We start from the raw sequence: 19227 nt of genomic DNA, 5'->3' as shown, positions 1-19227 counted from the left end.
GAGAAGATAGCACAGGAATATCCATAGGATTTCCAAGTACATAGACTTATTAAATTTTAGGCAGGTTGGTTTAAAATATTCAAAGTGTGAACAATAAACAGATACCAAAGTGCATTATTAAACTTTTGTCCAAATACAATTGAGGCAAGGGTGGTGAAACTACAACTACTGAGCAAAGAACTGTGCTCTTAGTTTAAGCAAGAGAGGACAATGTGTGAGGTAGAGAAGTGCAGCATTCAGTTCCTTGCAGATAACTGGATTTGCTTTTAGGGTTCTAAAGTGTAGCTGACCAGTATAGATACACTTCAAGATTACTTCATTAGCTATATAATTATTTTTATGAGCAGAACAGCAGTATCAATGCTAAAGCAGAAGTTATATGAGAAAGACTGAAATTTAATAAAGCGAGTATTTTTCCTTTAAAGTGAATAATACAGTGTTGAAAAAAGCTGGGCAAAGATGACAGATTAAATAAAAAAGGTTACATGATATATCTTTTTCAGTACTAGATGGATATTAAAAAGATTTACCTTTTGAGACAAAGCATCAAAAATACCCCAGAACAACTTTCTGGATAAATGAAGTTCTTCTTCTGAGGCAGCACCAAAGTTACCCCATCCACTTGGCAAACAATAATACTTCCAGCATCTCTCATAATGATTTGTCAGCAACTAAAACAGAACATATTTTGAAAGTAAGTAAAATACAACTGTTCAACACATGGACATTCTTCCATTTTGGCACTTGACTATTACAATAACACTGTCAGAAAAAATCTGTAACTTCTATCAAGGAGCCACATTGTGTATCTATCCTTTAAATGACTTGGGGATACACACACAGAATGAGCAGTTTGCAAGAAGTGTGTGACAGAGATAATTTCCCCAACACCAGAAGAGCTCTGACAGCCCCGCTGAAGTCAGGAATTCACTTCCATCTCTGTGCCACTGTTGCAAACACTGCTGCTGGTTGGGTAAGATAATAGAACCCTGATTTCAGCTAGCTCCCAATTATTATTGGGGCAATAAAATAAAACCTCCCGATTAAGAATGGTGCAAGGACCTGCTACTGGGTACTTGCTAAACTAATAAATCACAATTTTTGCACTTGATGTGTCCCCTGTGTTCCTAAGTCACAGACAAGAGGGGAAAAATTAGTTACACATTTCTCAGTAAAGGCAATCCCTAACAGCAAATTTCTTTCTAGTATGAAAACCTAGGCTGACTCAGGGGCAGATTTTCCTAAGGCACGGAATGATCTTTCTAAAAAATTTAGCTGGATTTTTAATTCAGAATTTATTTTAAAAGTACCTTAGGGAAAAAAGAGGATTGTTTCACCACTATGGCACAAGCACGTTGGAAAAATATTAAAAGACATAGTAAAGAGCTGAGAGATTTCCCTTTTTACTAGTGAGGAAAAATGCCAAAATGGAAAAATAACAGGTATTTGTAATACGAATGCGCAGAAATAAAGACAGGCATTAAAAATAATCCTGATATGTAGAAGTGAGTACTTTGATAATCAAAAATATAACCTCCATACTGTGCAGTTCTGTTACACTTTTCCTCAACCTTAAAAAAAAATCTATAGAAAATCTATATAATGCATTTGTGTACCTTCAGATGTAAATACTGTATTATCTACTTTTTATTTAAACTTAGATGCATATAAAATGCAAAAGCAAAGTTCTGTCTTTCATGTAGAACTACATGAAAGGGGCTTCAGAAATCTGGACTTCAAGAGTCTAGGATGTATTTGAAAACACATTTTCAAAACACTTTATTCTTAGAGTATCAAATATGATTTAAGAGAAAACAAAAACGAGGCCACCCTATTGCAGAAAGTTCACATCAAATTACAGAGGAAAAGCATCACAGATTTGAATTCCCATGCTGCCTGAACTGAGGTAATTTTTAATTTTAGATACTAGCAAAAACATTCACAGTAGACAGAACTCTATTCTGATTTAATCTCCATTATTTCCTCTCTTCCCTTTCAAAATTACATTTTCAGATTCATGATTAACTTGTATTCTCTTTACACTACTATAAGTTGTTAGCACAAGCCCACAAGGAATATGCATGATACATTCAAATCAGAAACACACTGTAGATATAAGCTGGAGTCCTTCATTTTACTGTCCAGTGAAACCACTGGCAAGTTCTAGTTCTGTTTTCAGATAAAGAATTCACTTTCCTCAGAAGCTCCTATTACTTGTTTAGGTGTCAACAGCCTTAATAATTTGCCCATACTGACACCAATGTTCTCATATCTAGATCCTCCTGAAGCCTGAATTGCCAGAAGCAATTTTATTATTATTTCCTTACTGTTCTGTTCAGCAATATGGAAATCAACTTCAAGATCAAAAAGCTGCTGTCCTAGATGAACAGATCTCAGGTAGCTGGGGTTGTTCCTTCTCCCAGAAAATTCCTGCAGATCCACAGCCATACAGGGAGCACCAAGTTACTATTTGCAGCCCATAAAATACCATAATGCATTAGATAGGTCCCCTTCAGGGAAGTATTCTAAATTATCAGCTCCTTTTTTCACACTTAGGCACTAAAGAATGGCTGCTCTGGTACCTTTAGTTTGATAGAGCACTTCCTGGGGGACACATCCAAATGGGCTTAGAAAAGGAGCTAATTAAATGAGAAGCAAACATTAGACACACATTTCATAATTCCATATGGATGGATGTAAATTAGACTTAACTCCTCCTCAAACAGTGATTTAAGAACTATGGTCTTGAACAAGGTAGTGAATATTCTCCAGGCAAGTATTTTCTTATAAGATTTCTCACAGGGATTTTCAAATATTAAAATACACTTTTACCTTGAGAGGCATCTTTGTATGTTCATTTAACAGAGGAACATCAAAAACTAATCTTCTCAGCAAATGCTGCATCATGGAAGGCCGCAGCTGCCTAAAAGCAGAGAAAGCATTTCAAAAGGGTTTACCCTTTCCATGTAAATAATTAGCAAATACACTAAAGCAACCTCTCAGTTCTATGCCATTATAATTCTCCAAATTCAAAAAGTAATAGGATTCTGCTTGTGAGAAAGCAAACAAGTGCATGACAAAAAGCATTCTGAGCAAGCTGCAAATCAAATGCTTTAAAGAAGCAAAAAAAAAAATCTGATCTATAGACCTAGAAAATTAGAAAACAAAATACTGAATTTTGATATTGTGTATTATGATCACCATACCTATTAATCAAGGGTTTAACATTAATTTCTTGTAATATATCTCAGTGGATCTTTAAAATATGCTAGAAACTAATAAAGACATAACAGTACTAACTCTTCAGATGTATTATTTTATTATATCTATTTTATTATATTGCTAACATTAACTGAAACTGAAATCTTAAGTGATTAGTCAACTTCTGATAATGGAGCCTGTAGACTTTCAAAAAGTTGGATATTAATCAGCTCATTTTGACACTGCAGATACCCAAAATCTGTCAAGTAGATGTCAATAACGAGGTCTAACAATCATAGTCATTGATTAGGATTTCAAATTTAAAAGAACAGCAACAAACATCTCCATAGAACTGTATAAGCTACTAATCATCAATCATACTGCCAAGCTGTAGAGGTAAAACTATTTAAATGGCAACCTCAGAGTATGCACAGTTCCATATTTTCAGAGGTTTGTCTTTTTGCCGTTTGTCCCCCTAATTAATTGCCAAGGTTTTCATCTAAAAAACTTGGTAATAGCAAAATATCTGAGGACTGTATATGAGTGACTAATAAAGTTGGAAATTTAACATAAGGTATGTACAAATATTGCAATCATCTGCCAAAAAAAAAAAAAAAAAAAATCTTCATTATACTACTGGTGGTATATTTCTGCATTCCTGTGTCATAAACACCCCAGGTTACTTTATCAATCAGCATTCCTGCACAAGCAGGAGCATTGCCTTACCCACAGATAGACAGCAAACATTCTTCAATAGCATCTCGCTGAGCTTTGGTGAGAGAACAGCCCTTTGAGAGTCTGTACACAGTGTGTAAGAGGGAATCGATGAGGGAAGCGTGGTGCTCTGTGCCAGCAAAAAGAGGAGCACATCTGGTCAAGAGCGGCAAGACGGCTGTGCAAAGGTAGCGGTTCAGAGCCAAAGCCATATCTGTAGCACTTAAAGCAGCCTATGAATTAAATGGGATAGAAATTAGATTTGTCTCAGCAGTGTTGTTACAAATGAAGAGAACTTGTTTGGGGTTTTTTTCAGCATTTTTAAAGAGGGAAATCACCAAAACACCAAATGAAGGTTTGATACCTACTGGAAGCTTCTTTTCCTGCTTCTGAAGTCTCACAGGTGGCTTTTGTTTTGTTTTTCACAAATGAAAACAAGCACTAGGAGGGTCCATGTAAATGTAAGAAAAAACTTTTTCTCTGTGAGAGTGACAGAACACTAGAACAGGCTGCCCAGTGCTGTTCTGGAGTCTCCTTCACTGAAGGCATTCAAAACCTGCCTTGACACATTCCTGTGTGAGCTGATGACCCTGCTATGGCAGGGAGGTTGGACTCAATCATCTTCCAAGGTCCCTTCCAACCCCTAACATTCTGTGATTCTATGAAACATTAGAGGTAGCAATTAAAAAACAAACCAATTTTCAAGACTATAATAAAGAATGTCATATTAATTTAATAGAATCAGGTAGCACCAGTCAAATCTACATTTACAAAGCTCAGTGTACTTCTGTGTTATTATCAAGCCCAAATCTCAAGTGAGGAAAAAATCCTCACCTCCTCTTTTGTAAATAGAAAAATATTGATGTGAAAGGTTAAATAGGGAAATCAAAGTCCATATCTTAAGACCAAAGAAGTTCCTTAAAACTAGTATTTCTGGACCAAGCCAGCTAAGAAAAATTAGATGGAAAAAAAGACTCACAGAAAAAAAGGCAGCTATTTTGAGTAGAAATCAAAACAAAAATTTAGTGACTTGCAAAATAACAATGTAGACATCACTAAAAAAATGCATGGAGGTGAAAACTTTTTGCAGGTCCCTGAAAAGATGCTCTTAATTTGTTCGCTTCATTGGCAGCTTATCTGATTTTAATTGAATAGCACAAGCTCAGAGAGCCTCTTGTGTGCATCCTTCTGAAGAATGCTTATTCATTCTTCCTCATGGATTCTCAAAGCTCAGCAGTGATGGTCATCTCAACCACCATTTGAGAAATATGGAAGACAACAATGAAGAAATAAGCAACTGGGTTTTTGAGGGATGAAAAATGCTGCAGTGTTGAGTAAAAGACCAGAACCACACCATCATACTTAAACCCTTACCGTATCTAAAGAAGCAGCAGCACGAAGGTCTGGCAGAAAGCCAACTTCAAGAAGGTGTAGAAGAAAATCCTGGTCCTCAATTCCATAGACCCTGTCAAGGAACAAAACCATGGCTGCCTTGTGATCTGGGCAAAACCCCGCAGACATGTCAGGTTCCACCACAGTACCATCTAAAAGGAAGAAATAAGACTTCAATGACAGGGATCATCCTTCACCAGCAGACTAGGCAGTCATGCTACTGCTTGTCAGAGGTTTTGAGTCTCTCCTAATTATCTCTGCATCTTCCCCACGGTTTTGTTATGCAAAGGTAACATATTTGTAATTGACCAAAAAAGAATTCATAAAACAAATTCAAGGCAGATAGGCCTCAAAGTTCATACATGCTTTTCTGCTCATGCTTGGTGTATTAAGGGTTTCTTATCATTTGATACTCTTGATATCACTTGATAGGTACCCAAAAGTGCACCTATATGTGAAAAATTATAAGTACCCTATGATAAGTAAATATGGTAAATACCTCTATATCTGAAAATTTCTGAAATATCTAAAAGGAATTAATTGAAATATTTTTAAATTTTGGTCCTTCTGTTTTAAAAACCAAATAAACAATTCTGCATCTACTGACACATTTCCTATAGATCTATCATTACTTGGAATTTAAATAAAACACAGTGTAGCAGAATGATTGATCTTTTTATCTCTTCTACTGTAATTTGTTGGATATTCTTGTGCTGTAAATCCCTAGAAAATCCAGATTGCACTTGTTTACTAAAAAAGCACATGTAATTCACTTCCCTTTAGTACTGATGCTTACATAGCTCCCACTATTGCAATCAATTATACAGAGGCAAAAACCACAGAGAAATGCATTTGCATGTCTGTAAAACCTATAACTTCACCACAGTTGCTGAAGAACAAATCTTACTTATCTTAGATCTGCTAGAAACTGCTGATAGTGTTAGAAAAGCAAAAGCTAAGGATTACAGTATCAAGAAAAGAGACTGTAATTCAAAAAATAAGAAAAATAGAAAGTATCAAATTTAAAACTTCTAAAATTTGTAACACTTTTTCATTATTCAATTTAAATGAATGGGATTTACATCAGTGATTTAAGTGTACAAAGAATTATTGCCTATAGCATGCAGAAAAAATGTTGAAATGTGTTCAACATAACATAATTTCTCTTCTAATTCACATTCACAACTTCATTTCTATAGCATTTTTAAATGTCGTGTGAAGTGTGAGTATCAATATGCCTTACAAATTACAAAGCATGAGAGCAGGGTGAGAGAAAAAAAAAAAGGAAAATCTTCATCTTACCTTTAGATATGGTTGGCATGTGGAAAGTAATACTAATTACTCCCACCAAATCTTCCAGTGGAATCAGAGATCGTAGAATTGCTCTGATTCTAATAGCTTCCCCTTTACCAGCATGGATCAGCTAAGGCAAAGACAAATAAAAAATTAATAAAGTCTTCTTTTTATCTTGTATATGCGTTCATCTTCTAGAAACTACCTGAATCATAGATACGCAAGAATTACTTGGTCTCAAAATCACATTATAATTAATAATGTAGATTTCATTCAATCTGTATTTATTTGCTGTATTTTGGATGTGAATGCATGAAGTCTAGAATCTAGATATTTGGCTAATCTAGATTAAATAAGACTAAGCTGATTTTCTGAATGGAATGGTAGGTAAAATAGGTGAAAAAAGCATTAAAACTTATGAGGTGAGGGAGAGGGAAAGCAAAAGCAGATTTTCAGATGAAAAAAAGCCAGTTCCTCTGCCCTTGCCAAATAAATGCACTTTCAAGTATCCCAGCTGTTTTAGTTTTGTTTTTAAAAAGGCAGCAAGACAGAGGATAATAAGACAATTCTATTTAAAATAAAACAAATATTCATATACTTGACTTTATTATGTGGAAATCTCTCTCAGTTATCAAGTTATAGATATGTGCACAAATCTCATTCTGATCTACACTGTTCTAAGTCAATTATGTTGGATGGGGCTTCAAGCAACCTGATCTAGTGGGAGGTGTCCTTGCCTATGGCAGAGGGGTTGGAACTAGAGGATCTTTAAGGTCCCTTCCAACACAAACCCTTTTATCATTCTATGACATTAAGATCCTATGTGGCAATACAATGGCTTTAGTATCTGATGATGTTACTGTGGAAAAGCCAAGCAGCAAAACACTGAGCAATCAGTGAAACAACTATGCCTTCCCTTTCCAGTGAATGAAGACAGCAAACTTACATGCATTTCAGGGGCACAACGTCCTAAGAGATCAATCAAAGCAGCATAAAAGGTCATGATTGCATTTCCCATGTGAATAGTGTCATCTTCTTGTTCATCCATTTCACTGGAATTAGTTAAATGTTAAAACAATTACAAGATGAAAAAAATGCAAGAACATTTTTACCTTAGCAATAAACAAATCTGTTCATAGGTGTAAAAGCTTACACATAGTGGCTTCCTCTTAACTAGTGGACTTTTATCACACTAACACAGAATGGAATTTGTCCCTAAAAGAGTGTAGTAACATCTTAATTGTTACCATTTCTTTGCCTCATTTTGCATCAGGTGACTGATTCTCAACTGACAAAGACAAAACAGAATTCTAAAGAGGATTTGTTATTTAGAGTTACTTAACAGTACAAAGAAAGCACTATTTGGCAGAAAACAACTCTCTACCTCTGTAGAATCCAGTGCACAGTCCAGCTGACGATTCCCAAATTCACAATCATTTTATGACTAAGATTACAAAACAAATAAACACAAATGATGTCAATGTAAGCAATTCCACTGCACCTACAGGGTTTTACTAGATCCATTGCTCGGGGAAGGTCCATCTCTTGTTTGATCTTCTGATATCTGTATTGCTTCCTCCATGGCAGCAAGTAACCCATTGCCTCCTTCACCTCTTAGAGCTGGACCAAAACATTCAGGGCGACGGATGAGCAGTCTGACCACAACATTAGCATTCTCCTCCACGCTCTCTCCTACACACAGAACAAACACCAAGAATTAAGATCACCAAAGACTCCTGAAATATAATCAGGGAAAGGTACACAAATGCACAGAATGTATGCATCAGCAGATAACTCTGTCTTCCTATTTAAATTGTTCTGTAATTAAAAGTTGATGACACACAAACATACTCCTCTATTATTGTAATACAAACTGTAAAATAAAATGTTATTTAATTCAAAATTAAATAGTCCCAGAGAATTAAATATGTAATAAAGGATATTTAAGGCATCACTGAAGATACTGATTTGTAGTCAAGATTCACAGCCAAGTGAGAGAGCTGATGAGGGGACCAAGGTGTCTGCGCTAAACACTGAAATTGGACTATCTAAATTTTCATCAAAAGATGAGGGGTTTGCTTTATGTCTAGCTTGAGTTTTACCATAAAACAGTTTAGGACTCTGGTCTACTTCCAAAGCAGATATAGACTGAAGGTGGATCTAAACAATGGGGCACTGGCTCACAGGACTATATGATTTATGCAATGGTCATCTAAGCTACTGTGTAGCTTGCATAATTCTACTCTTTTGACAAATTGCCACTTACTCTTAGGATAATTTATCAAGTTAGCTTTGTTGTTAGCTTAGTATTGTTATTATTTTCAATGACAAATATATTTGAAACACAGGCTTCTACTCTACCATTGCAGAAAACAGCAAACCGAAGGAAATCCAAATATCTCTCTCCTTCAACTGGATTCCATCCAATGTCAGGGTAACCTTTACAAATCAACAAAGGACAACTCTGCAATCCACATCCCGCCAAGTAGCGAACCACCTAAAAGCAAGGTGAGATGAAAAAGTTATTTAAGGTGAAAAAGAGAAGTGCAGTTTCAAAGGAAAGCTTCCTCATACATTGTATACAGTGTCCGCATTCTATTATACCCCAAAAACCATATTTGGGTGAATCAGAAGAGCAGCCTTTTTCTTAATTCCCTTTCCTTCTTTTCCTACTGCTGCCATGAACTGGAAGACCTTACTTATCTCTGTTCCATTATTCCTTCTAAATCAGTGCTTTGCTATATGTATCTCATTTCTCTTGCAATTCTGAGTGTTCTAAATGAAATATTTTGCAATATGCCTTGACTACACTCTATCCATGTTTGAAAACACATCTTTTAATATAGCACACAAGTCTACTCCTTTTGTAAACATTCCTTTTAACTTGCCTTTTTTTTTATCCCTTTCTTTTTAAACACAGAGCAAGTAGTTTTCAGCTGGCACTCTCCTTTCTGAATTGTAAGAACAGTAAACATAGTCCTTAATCAGTTCAGGCAGCTTCTTCTTGCTGACCATTCAGAAGAACAGTAAGTCTGAAAATGTCTTTTTAAACATACGTGGTCCATCTTTTTGTTCAAAGAAAGGATCATCTAACACTCTTACTATTATTCCTGACAGATAACTTTCCTATGGAAGTTAAAGAACCTCCAGAACGGGAAGTCTTTAAGAACAAATTGGATAATGTATTCCACTTCCTTACTTTCCATTATAAAGTGTTTTTTAATGTCTATCTTGAATTTGTCTTTCTATTACTCAAGATGCTTTCTTCATCCACCATTGAAAAATGGTTATTATAAGATAATAACCATTATTCAATTCATTCCTGCAGCAGCAATTTACATATTCTACACAATTATCACATCATCCCTTGAGTTTTTTAGTCTTTACTGTGATTAACTCCAATTCCTTCAATCATTTCTGAAGCAGGGTTAAGTGTTCAGAAAAAATACAGCTAGCTATAGATAACTATCTCAATTAGGATTCATCCTATATTGTAACAAGTGGTCACAAGACTTCTAGTAAATCCTGTTGCATTATGCCACCACTGTATGTCACATTCAAGACAGAATGAAGAAAGACTTTAGCTATGAATTTTTGTGGGTATGGACACCACTATTCTCAAAGTAAGAGCTGCCCTTGAGGGAATTCCCACACCTGTGGGTAATAACTATAAACTCAATTCAACTATCCAGACCACCAGAGAAAAGAATCTTAGAATGTAAGACTGGAATGGACCTCAAGGATAATCTGGTCCAACCCTATTAATATTGTTTACATGACATGTCTCAGCACCCCATCAAGCTGAGACTTAAACTTTCCAAAGTGGGGGAATCCACCATTTCCCCTAGGAGACCATTCCAGTAAGAATGACTCCAAAGAACAATGAGTTCCTAACAGTCTTCCTCTGAAAGGTACCTAAAGCTTCCAAATAATTCTTACAATCTTGGATTTTGATTACTCCAGGAAAAATAAATCTTCCCCTCTCTACAGAAGCAAAAAAAATGCTTGCTAAAGAAACCACCAACCTTCTCCAGATCAGGCTCCCTTAAAGCTAGGGCAAGTTCATTGTTATCCATCACAGAGGCTGCTGCAACATCTAAAGGAGTGGATCCTCGCATAGAAGGAGAGGCTGTGGAAAGAACATTTAGTTTCAACACCAACTTAAAAATCAACAAGTACACAGGTAATACATTAACAAAAATATTTTAATAAAATGCAATATTTTATCATTAGTCACCACAAGATCATAAGCACATCATTTTCCCCCCTGAGTATATAATACATCATTATGAAATTCAACATTGAATCAGAATGCAATGTAAATACTGAAGCTAGAAACACCTTTTTTTGCACATCCTTACTCTCATCACTTGGTCTTAAGATCTTGTTCTTTCTGATTTTTCTAACTGACACGACCTCTTTTTGAGGAAAATGTAGCAGAGGTTTTGTGCTGATATTTTATCAGATGCATTGAAATAGAAAATACCTTTAAACTTCAAAATATAAGATTATGTGTTACCTTCTCTAAAAAACAGCAGTCATTATAGCATTAGAAAAAGCTAAGGCTGTCATATTAACACTCTAAATACACCTGATTTGGGCACTTTCTCTCCAAAAGGATTTTTAGTTTATGCTTCTGTCTTGCACCTATATATTAACAAGGAATGTGCAATTAATTTTAAAAACTATTGTGATGATTTTAAATAATTATATATTATCTAAACTACAAGTATTAAATTAAATAAAGGATAAACGTATCTCCTTTATAAAAATTCAGCCTAGAAAAGAAAGGCTAAGAATTTAAGAAAAATTAAAGATTTATTTCTGGGTATGTATAAATGCATACCCAAGCAAATGAGCTATGTCTTTCTCCCACTGACATAGATGTATACTGAACACTTTACACAAGAAAGTGCAAGGGGAATGAGCTTGAGCAGCAAAAAGTAAGCCCTAATGAAAAGCTGCCAACACTCATCTGAGATTGTCTTCATCAAAATCAGGATTTTATCCTGTTCCTCAAAATGCACATCTTAACATCAACTCTCTCCTAATGTCCAGGTACATACAAAAAAGTGTACACTAAATCACTCAGCTTAATGCTACTGTCAGGGGTTTGTCTGGAGTAGCAATACAGTTAATTAAAATATTGTTGCACTGGGTAAAGGAGAAATTGCAACATAAACAGAGGGATACAGAAAAGCACTGGTGGTTTAATACACACATAAATCAGATACAGAAATACATATATAAGGTCTTAATATTCTGGTTTTGGCTTAGAATCTCAACATGCCACACAACTATTACTTACCAAGGCCAACACTGCTGTTTTCCAATAAGTAGCTAAGATGATCAAACATAGCTTTTTGATTCTGCCTGCTGATGCGGCAAAAATAACACAGAAAACGACAGCAGTTTGCCACCATCTTTGGGAAAGTGATTTCCTAGGAAGCAAACAAAACCATGCTGAAGTTCAAAATCTAAGACAAACATAAAATTTGCATCCAGAAACTTTAATTTTAGATTAAAAAATGTAAGAATGTAAATGTTCAGATTCACAGAGTAATGCTGTATTGATTTTTAAAAAGATCTCCCCTTTAAAATCCCATAAGCATATAAAGTGCTCTTTGCAGTTTTGTTCTTTAAGGTATCTGAAATGATAATTCAATTTATATCTTCCTCCAGAATGGAAGGATAGATACTTTTAAAAAATCACTCAGTTATTGTGCTAATGGAAATTCCTAAGAGGTTATGGTCTCACCACCTCCAGTGACAGCTCAGGATTCAAATCTTTGAACAGCATGATTCTAAACTTTGTCTTTTAACAGTGAATTGCTTTACCTTGGATTCTCCTCCACCAAGCACATTCACCATCACTTCCATGACAGTTTCATGCATGCCTAAAGCTCTCATGAGATTTGGATGCTGGTAAAATACTTTATTATTCATGATGTCTCTACAGGAAAACAAAATTAAAAATTGGATTGAAATGTTATGGATCAATAGTTTACCTACTGTGCTATTTCCAAACCTGATTTTCTGTGCAATTCTTCACCATCTGAAGTGAAAAATACTTCAGAGACTTATTCAGTTTTGTATCAATCTGGCCTGATATTCTGTTTGTCTATGTATTTGTGGAAGGGCCTGACCTTTCTTCTCCTCTGTTATAGTTATTTCCTTAATCACAACTTGATTACACCAGAGTAGGATGGTCTTCTATTTTCATTAGAAATTCCATTACAGATCTAAAAATACATTCTGACAAGACTATGATCAAAACTGCTTTAATAGTTTAACTTTTGAATTCAACTAAGCAATATTTTTGACAAAATATTCTTTCCAGAGTATTTCAACCTTGAGACATTTGACATCTGCCATCAAAACCAAGAAAAAGCAATTGTAGAGAAAAGAGAATGTACATCCAGGAATTCTATAAGCATTAGAAACAGAAACTGTGTAAATATTAACCTTAGTTCATGAGTTAGTTCTCAAAAATCTCTTCTCTCCTACACATTTCAATAGAAACCATTTACATACTTTGGAAGCAGTCATGAGTATTATAATGTGTATATTCAAGTGGGTATGTATGTTCAATAAAAATGTCTGGTTTGAAAACTAATTGAATTTTTAACAACTGTAGCTACTTTTGAAATCACAGAGAACTCATGATAAATGTGAAGACCAGGTCATATGAGAAAAGGACTAGTGAGTGACTAGAAAATACTGTTGACAACTGTTCAGATTTCCTTGTACATTTTATGGCTATCTTTTTTCTCCTGCCCTATAACTTCTGCAAACAGGCAATACAGATTTCACCCTTATAAAACAAGAGACATGAAGGGGACTGCTCCATCACTCTAAAAACCACAAATCTGCAACTGTCCATCATACAAAATGTGCAGTATGACTGATGCTGTTGGCACTGTCAGAGTTTGTGTCTCCCAGCAGGATTAGCTCATCTTTTTACCCCAAAGCCTACAGCCAAGCTTTGTATCAGAGATGACAGCCAACAGGCCCTGCTTCCAGAAGTTATCCATCCACTTTCTCTACTAATGCTTCATGCTGTGGAAAAAGACCACAATGGTATCAATTTGCTTGGTCTGAACTCTTACATGCCTACAGCAGCTTTCTTTTGCAGTCCAGAAGGTCAAAGCACCACCTGAGGGGTTGGCCAGCAGTATTACACTGCTTTTTTGGAAAGTGCAGCCACTTTGACTGCCCTGTTTAACTGTGAATTGCTTTATGAAATGCCACACTTAAGAAAATAACCTGAACAGCAGTTCAGGGCAAGCTTAACTGCATTTCAGTTTTTAAGCAGAAATGAGTGACACTTCCATTTCTCAGCTGGAAGAAAGGAATGCTTTCCACTTGCAGCAAAAAAACCTTGGCATTTCTAAATAGGTGATAGGGCTGAGGTTAGGTTAGAAAAGGTACAAATAGCACAGCTGGGTAACCTACAAGATAAACAAGAGTATGACAGATGCTACTAAGTAGTGTTATAGGAACTAGGAACAGACAGTGAGAACAATAGCTTAACTCTCTCTTCCTTACACCAGACTTTCACATACCACAAAAAACGTTATTTAAAATTGAATCCAAGTCACAAGATCTTAGCTTTTAATTTGTAGAAGAAAATGTTAATGAAGGAAAAAATAGCAGAATATGAAATGAAAATCACTCTGAGGCTGTTTTCTCCCCAGGCACAATAATGTCAGAATCTAGTAACCACTCACTCATTTTAAACTTCATTAATTTAAGTGAAATGTTACAACTCAAATTTGAAGTACAAATGTGGATATGGAAATACCAGTGTCTCTTGACAGGTGACAGACTCGCCCCTTTGCCAAAGCCTTAGCATAATTACATTGAACATTGCAACAACCAGGGACCTGCTGGCAAGAGAAGGATAATGACACTATAAAATTATGTATAGGCATGACTTCGACATTTGAGGGCTTTAGTAAGCTCAAAGAAAACAATTTTTGCACAAAAGCTTCTTATCTCCTTGCATTCCTGGCTTTGCTTACATAATGTTATCTGCAGCTGTCATTGCTTTTGGTCATTGGGGGTTTCTAATATATCACAGCTCACCAGACATCTCTCAGATGGTAATATGTCATTGAAAAAAGTGAGAAAAGAAAAACAAGCTCTTTGTGAGTAGACATGATTGTGTTTTCTTTACTGTTTTCTCCAATTGTACTCTTTATTAGGCTGTGTTTCACTATTAATCCTATGATCAGGAAAAATAAGATTAGGTGAACTACTTTATAGTTCAAATAGTACCAGCTATATCCAGTGCAATAAAAAGAGGGCATATGCACAAATGTAGGCACAACTCCCTTAGCTGACTGCTGGGTGAAATCTCATGTGTCAACAGCTATCAGACACTGCTTCCTGTAAAATGGACCATATTCTTGATAGCATTCTTCATAGCCATATTATTTAAAATACAGTGATATTTTGTAGTACCATAAAGCATTCATACATGGTTTTAATTTCTCTCATGAGCCTTGTAGATGTCATTTGTTTATCTCCAAAAATGATGCAACAGCTCTATCTTGCAGCTGCAGATACAACACAGCTAACACCATTTTCTATCTTTACACCCATATGGACCATCCACACTCAAACTTCATGTATAACCTTGGCCAAAACCACACAGCAAGCAACAGATTGCTTTAAATATAAAAAGATGCTACACTCCAGTTACTTACCCCAACCCACGAATCATCAGTTTCTCCTCCTCCTTCCCCATTCTGACACTAAGCAAGGAACGGATTTGGCCAAGGGATGCCAGAAGGTTGATGGTGTCTTCCACAGACACACTGTTGATGGTGTAGGTTTTTGGCAGGGCTTTCACCAGGCCACCAATACCATCATATTGGCGATGCAGCAACACAAACATGGCCCTCACTAACTCTGGGTCTTCTATCACTGACTCCTGGGCCCAGCGTACCATTGTGTCTGAAATCAACTGCTGAAGAGTAGCTGTGAAGAAAATAAATAAATTGCAGGATCACCATTTATAGCTCATCTATACAGCTCACCCAGTAGTGCCTCAGAACCCATTATGCAACATGATTTGAAACAATTATTAAGAAGTGCCTTCGTCCTGATATTTCTTTTGCAGGCTATCAAAGGAAAATAAAATCATGCAACAGAAGCCAAAACTTCTCAAAATCAAAAGTCCCTGCAGGTCTGGCTGTTTTCTTGCTTGCAATGTAGGACCCAAGCAGCTCAGCCATCATAGTACTGAAATGCATGGGTGCTTATTTGCAACTGAAGGGTTACATGGAATTAGTTTAATGTAACATAATGCTGTCTTTCTACTAACATGAGAGAACAATTAAGATTTTTTAGAGCTTCAAGCTTACTACAAGAAAAAAAAAAAAAAAAAAAGGAAACCATAGGATTCGTCACCATATTCTGCACATATTTAGCCCCTATCACTGCTTGATAAGTGAAGTAACAGTTATAAACTGCCAAGCAGAAGGCACACTTTTAGGAGGACAAAAATATTTTTACCTAAGGAGCACTAAACTAACCCTAATAACAGGCAGCTTAGAAGCCATCTTGTTATAAGTACCCTGGGGGAATCATCACATCTTATAACTCTGGGCACTAACATCAAAGGAACCAGGTTAAAAGGCCAGTATGCTTAGGAACTCAGTATAGTAGTCAGTGTAGTCAGTGATGGAAATCAAGTTTTTTTCCCAAAGTCAGAATATCTAAACTGTGAGTCCAGTAATTCAGTCCTGCTGATAAGGTAGCAGCATGAGAAAATTAGGACTTTTGGAAGTGCCACCCACCATAATAAAGGCAAAAAATGCTAGAACTAAAATCAGCATTAACAACTAAAAAAATTAATAAAATTCTATAATCAGTTGGTACCAAGTGCAGAACTTGGATGCCACTAGCAATGATTCTTGTCAAGATGGAAAGGCAGAAAGTGTCAGAAAAATTATAGAACAATCACAGTGAGCACATCTTGAATTTTAGGTTGAGTGGGGATGCTTCTCTGAAGTACAGCTTTGCAAATTATGGTCTAATTGTATAGTCTTCTTTAGTTTGGTAATCTTCATGCAAATACTGATTTGAGGCTGCTGCAGCTGATTTTATGAGCAAGTTCTTATAATCAGGAAGTTTGCACTAATTCTACAAAGAGTATGATACATTTTGGAAAAATTATGACTTGAAAAAAGGATGAAGGCAAAAAAAACAGCAGAACAGATTTTTTCATTGCAACCCATTGGGAAAAAAACCTGCCTTTCATAAAAATTCCATCTGAGGTTGTTTTGAGTCAGAGCTACCAACTCTAAGATGTACAGATGTTTCACTAAAAACCACCTTGTTTTTACTGAAAATATAAGAAAAACTTTCTTTCCTGCTTCTTTTGCCAGTTGGAATTAGAATACAATAAACTGATATAGTTTTGCTTACAGGATGCCTCATCATCATCATCAACTGGCTTCTCAGTCTGCTTCTTCTTCAGATATGTAACTTTTTCCATAAGGTATAGGAGGCGACCCCTGATGGTTAAATCATTGTTTCCATCTGAAGTTCCATCTTCATCTAATTCAATTCCTGAAATGAAAAATATACACTAAATAGTAAAAGAATAAAATGAACTCTGTTGTTCTGCTCTGTTAAATCTACAAATGTTTGTTATGGAATATGCAGCCTGGAACAAGCATTGATCACGTGTATATGCAAGGCAAGAAACTGGAGATACATATAATGTATACTTAACTTCTTGTACAGTTTTTTGTTATCCTACATAAAATATACATAGTAAATGTTTCCCTGTGGTCAACTACTCTCATGTTATCATGCTAAAATTGATATTTGTGTTTTGGACATTTGTAACCCAGAATTTTAGTTATAGTCCCTACTGACCCAGTATGGTTGAACTGCTCCTAGTAAAATGTAGGAGATTTTTGAGTAAAACATACCACAGAAGTGAAAGAAATAAAGTTACAATAAATGTAGTTTCTAGTGAACAGTCAAAGAAAAGTAGCCACCTCAACAATAGGATGGCTGTTTCATTATATTCCTATAATAAGCTATAAAAATTAAAAAAAAAAAAAAAAATTAAAATGTATGGACTATGTACAGTCAGGTTTTGATATCTCCTAAGATGAGGAGACTAGACAATGTCTCTGGGCAAGGTACTCCTGAGTTCCATCAACCCCTACAGTTAAACTCAAGTGAAATGTCTGCTTTCCCACACTGTTCTTTGTTTCTGTTTTTTTTAAGCATTTCTCATTTAAAATAAAAATATTTCTTCACAAGTGTCATAATGCATCTTTATCAAGTTTGTGGATGATACAAATTGAGGGAAGCAGAAACACACTCAAGGGCAGAAGGGTCAACAGTGTAGAGGAACAGGCTAATGGAATACCCAAAGCTTATCAAGGACAAATGCAAAGTTTTGCACCTTGGACAGACCAACCCCATGTGGCAGGAACTGACTGAAAAATATGTTTGAAAAAAGAACTTTGGGGGTCCTGTTAAACAGCAAGGTAGGCACCAGTCAGCAGTGCATTTTAACAGTTAGAAGAGCTAAAAATATCTTGTATTAGTGGAAATATATTCACTAGCCCAAGTCAAATGATTATTCCCCAGTACTGGACACTCATGAGATGGTATTGGTAATATTACATCCAGTTTTGGGTTATCTGATACAAGAAAAAGTATTGAAAAGCTGAAGACCATCCAACAATAGCACATCAAGATTATTGGTGGGTGGCCTGCCTGTGGCATAAGGAGAGGATAAAGAACTGGGTCTGTCAACCTGCAGAACAGAAGATTTGTGGTGGACCTAACAGCAGTTCACAAAAACGTACAAGTTAGAAAGAAAATGAAGCCATGCTCTTGGTATGAGGTGAAAAAGATACAACTGTCAAACTGAAACAGTCAAGGTTCCAAACTGACATAAGGGAAAACAAAAAAATCACCAGTAGACCTAGAACTTAATAAGCTGTTTTGGGGTTTTTTTTAATTGATTCAGGTGAAGAAATCAAAGCCACAGACATTAACAGCTCCTTTTGATTATTAGTCTATTTTAATAGATAAGAAAGTTCTACATATATGTGTAAGAATCAGCCACTAATAACACAGCCAGTGTCAACTTAATACCACAAAGGTGACTTATACCAACCTACACATGGGACTGCAAAGAAGAGGGAATAGGGCAGAGGTACCCCTTGAATAGTAAGTGAGCTATAGTGTTATCCAGTGTATTAAGTCCAAAGAAATTCCCACATATATGGGTGAAAAAAAACCTTCTCTTATGAAGAAAGAAGCTCTATTTGACAGTATTTGTAACTGATACGGTGCAATATATAGACTATGTAAAGTTATTTAGAAAAAATGCTTCTAAATCAAATGTAATAAAACCATGAAAACATGCAGTTACAAAGACTTACCACAGTGTGCCATTAGGTCTTCATGGAAATCCAACAGCTGATCCCGAATCTCTTCAGGGCAAGGGCAATCATTTTTATCATCTTTAAAGTTCAGCAGCATATTAATCTTAAAGAATACAGAGGAAAGACTAATTATAATACTGTCAAAAGAGAAAAACTGTGAACTCTGCCACACATAGAGAACAGAAATAAGTTATCCACT

The 19227-nt window shown here is 35.8% G+C and overlaps 1 protein-coding gene across 8 annotated transcripts in view; it reads right to left on the bottom strand.

Moving 5' to 3' along the window:
- Positions 1 to 19227, bottom strand: part of RYR2 (ryanodine receptor 2) — a 345759-nt gene that overhangs the window by 96517 nt on the left and 230015 nt on the right. For all 8 annotated transcript variants that reach the window (XM_071739054.1, XM_071739056.1, XM_071739057.1 and 5 more), the window contains 14 exons: positions 19026 to 19131; positions 17038 to 17181; positions 15312 to 15585; positions 12439 to 12553; positions 11909 to 12041; positions 10626 to 10729; positions 8962 to 9097; positions 8106 to 8292; positions 7547 to 7652; positions 6610 to 6730; positions 5290 to 5459; positions 3928 to 4148; positions 2833 to 2923; positions 531 to 671 (listed from right to left, as the gene is read on the bottom strand). In XM_071739054.1, the coding sequence (XP_071595155.1) occupies positions 531 to 671; positions 2833 to 2923; positions 3928 to 4148; positions 5290 to 5459; positions 6610 to 6730; positions 7547 to 7652; positions 8106 to 8292; positions 8962 to 9097; positions 10626 to 10729; positions 11909 to 12041; positions 12439 to 12553; positions 15312 to 15585; positions 17038 to 17181; positions 19026 to 19131 (2049 nt within the window). The remainder of the gene's footprint in view (positions 1 to 530; positions 672 to 2832; positions 2924 to 3927; positions 4149 to 5289; positions 5460 to 6609; positions 6731 to 7546; positions 7653 to 8105; positions 8293 to 8961; positions 9098 to 10625; positions 10730 to 11908; positions 12042 to 12438; positions 12554 to 15311; positions 15586 to 17037; positions 17182 to 19025; positions 19132 to 19227) is intronic.

The sequence above is a fragment of the Heliangelus exortis genome, chromosome 3, assembly GCF_036169615.1.
Source record: "Heliangelus exortis chromosome 3, bHelExo1.hap1, whole genome shotgun sequence".
NCBI lineage: Eukaryota > Metazoa > Chordata > Aves > Apodiformes > Trochilidae > Heliangelus > Heliangelus exortis.
This window is presented reverse-complemented; position numbering and strand designations above follow the sequence as displayed.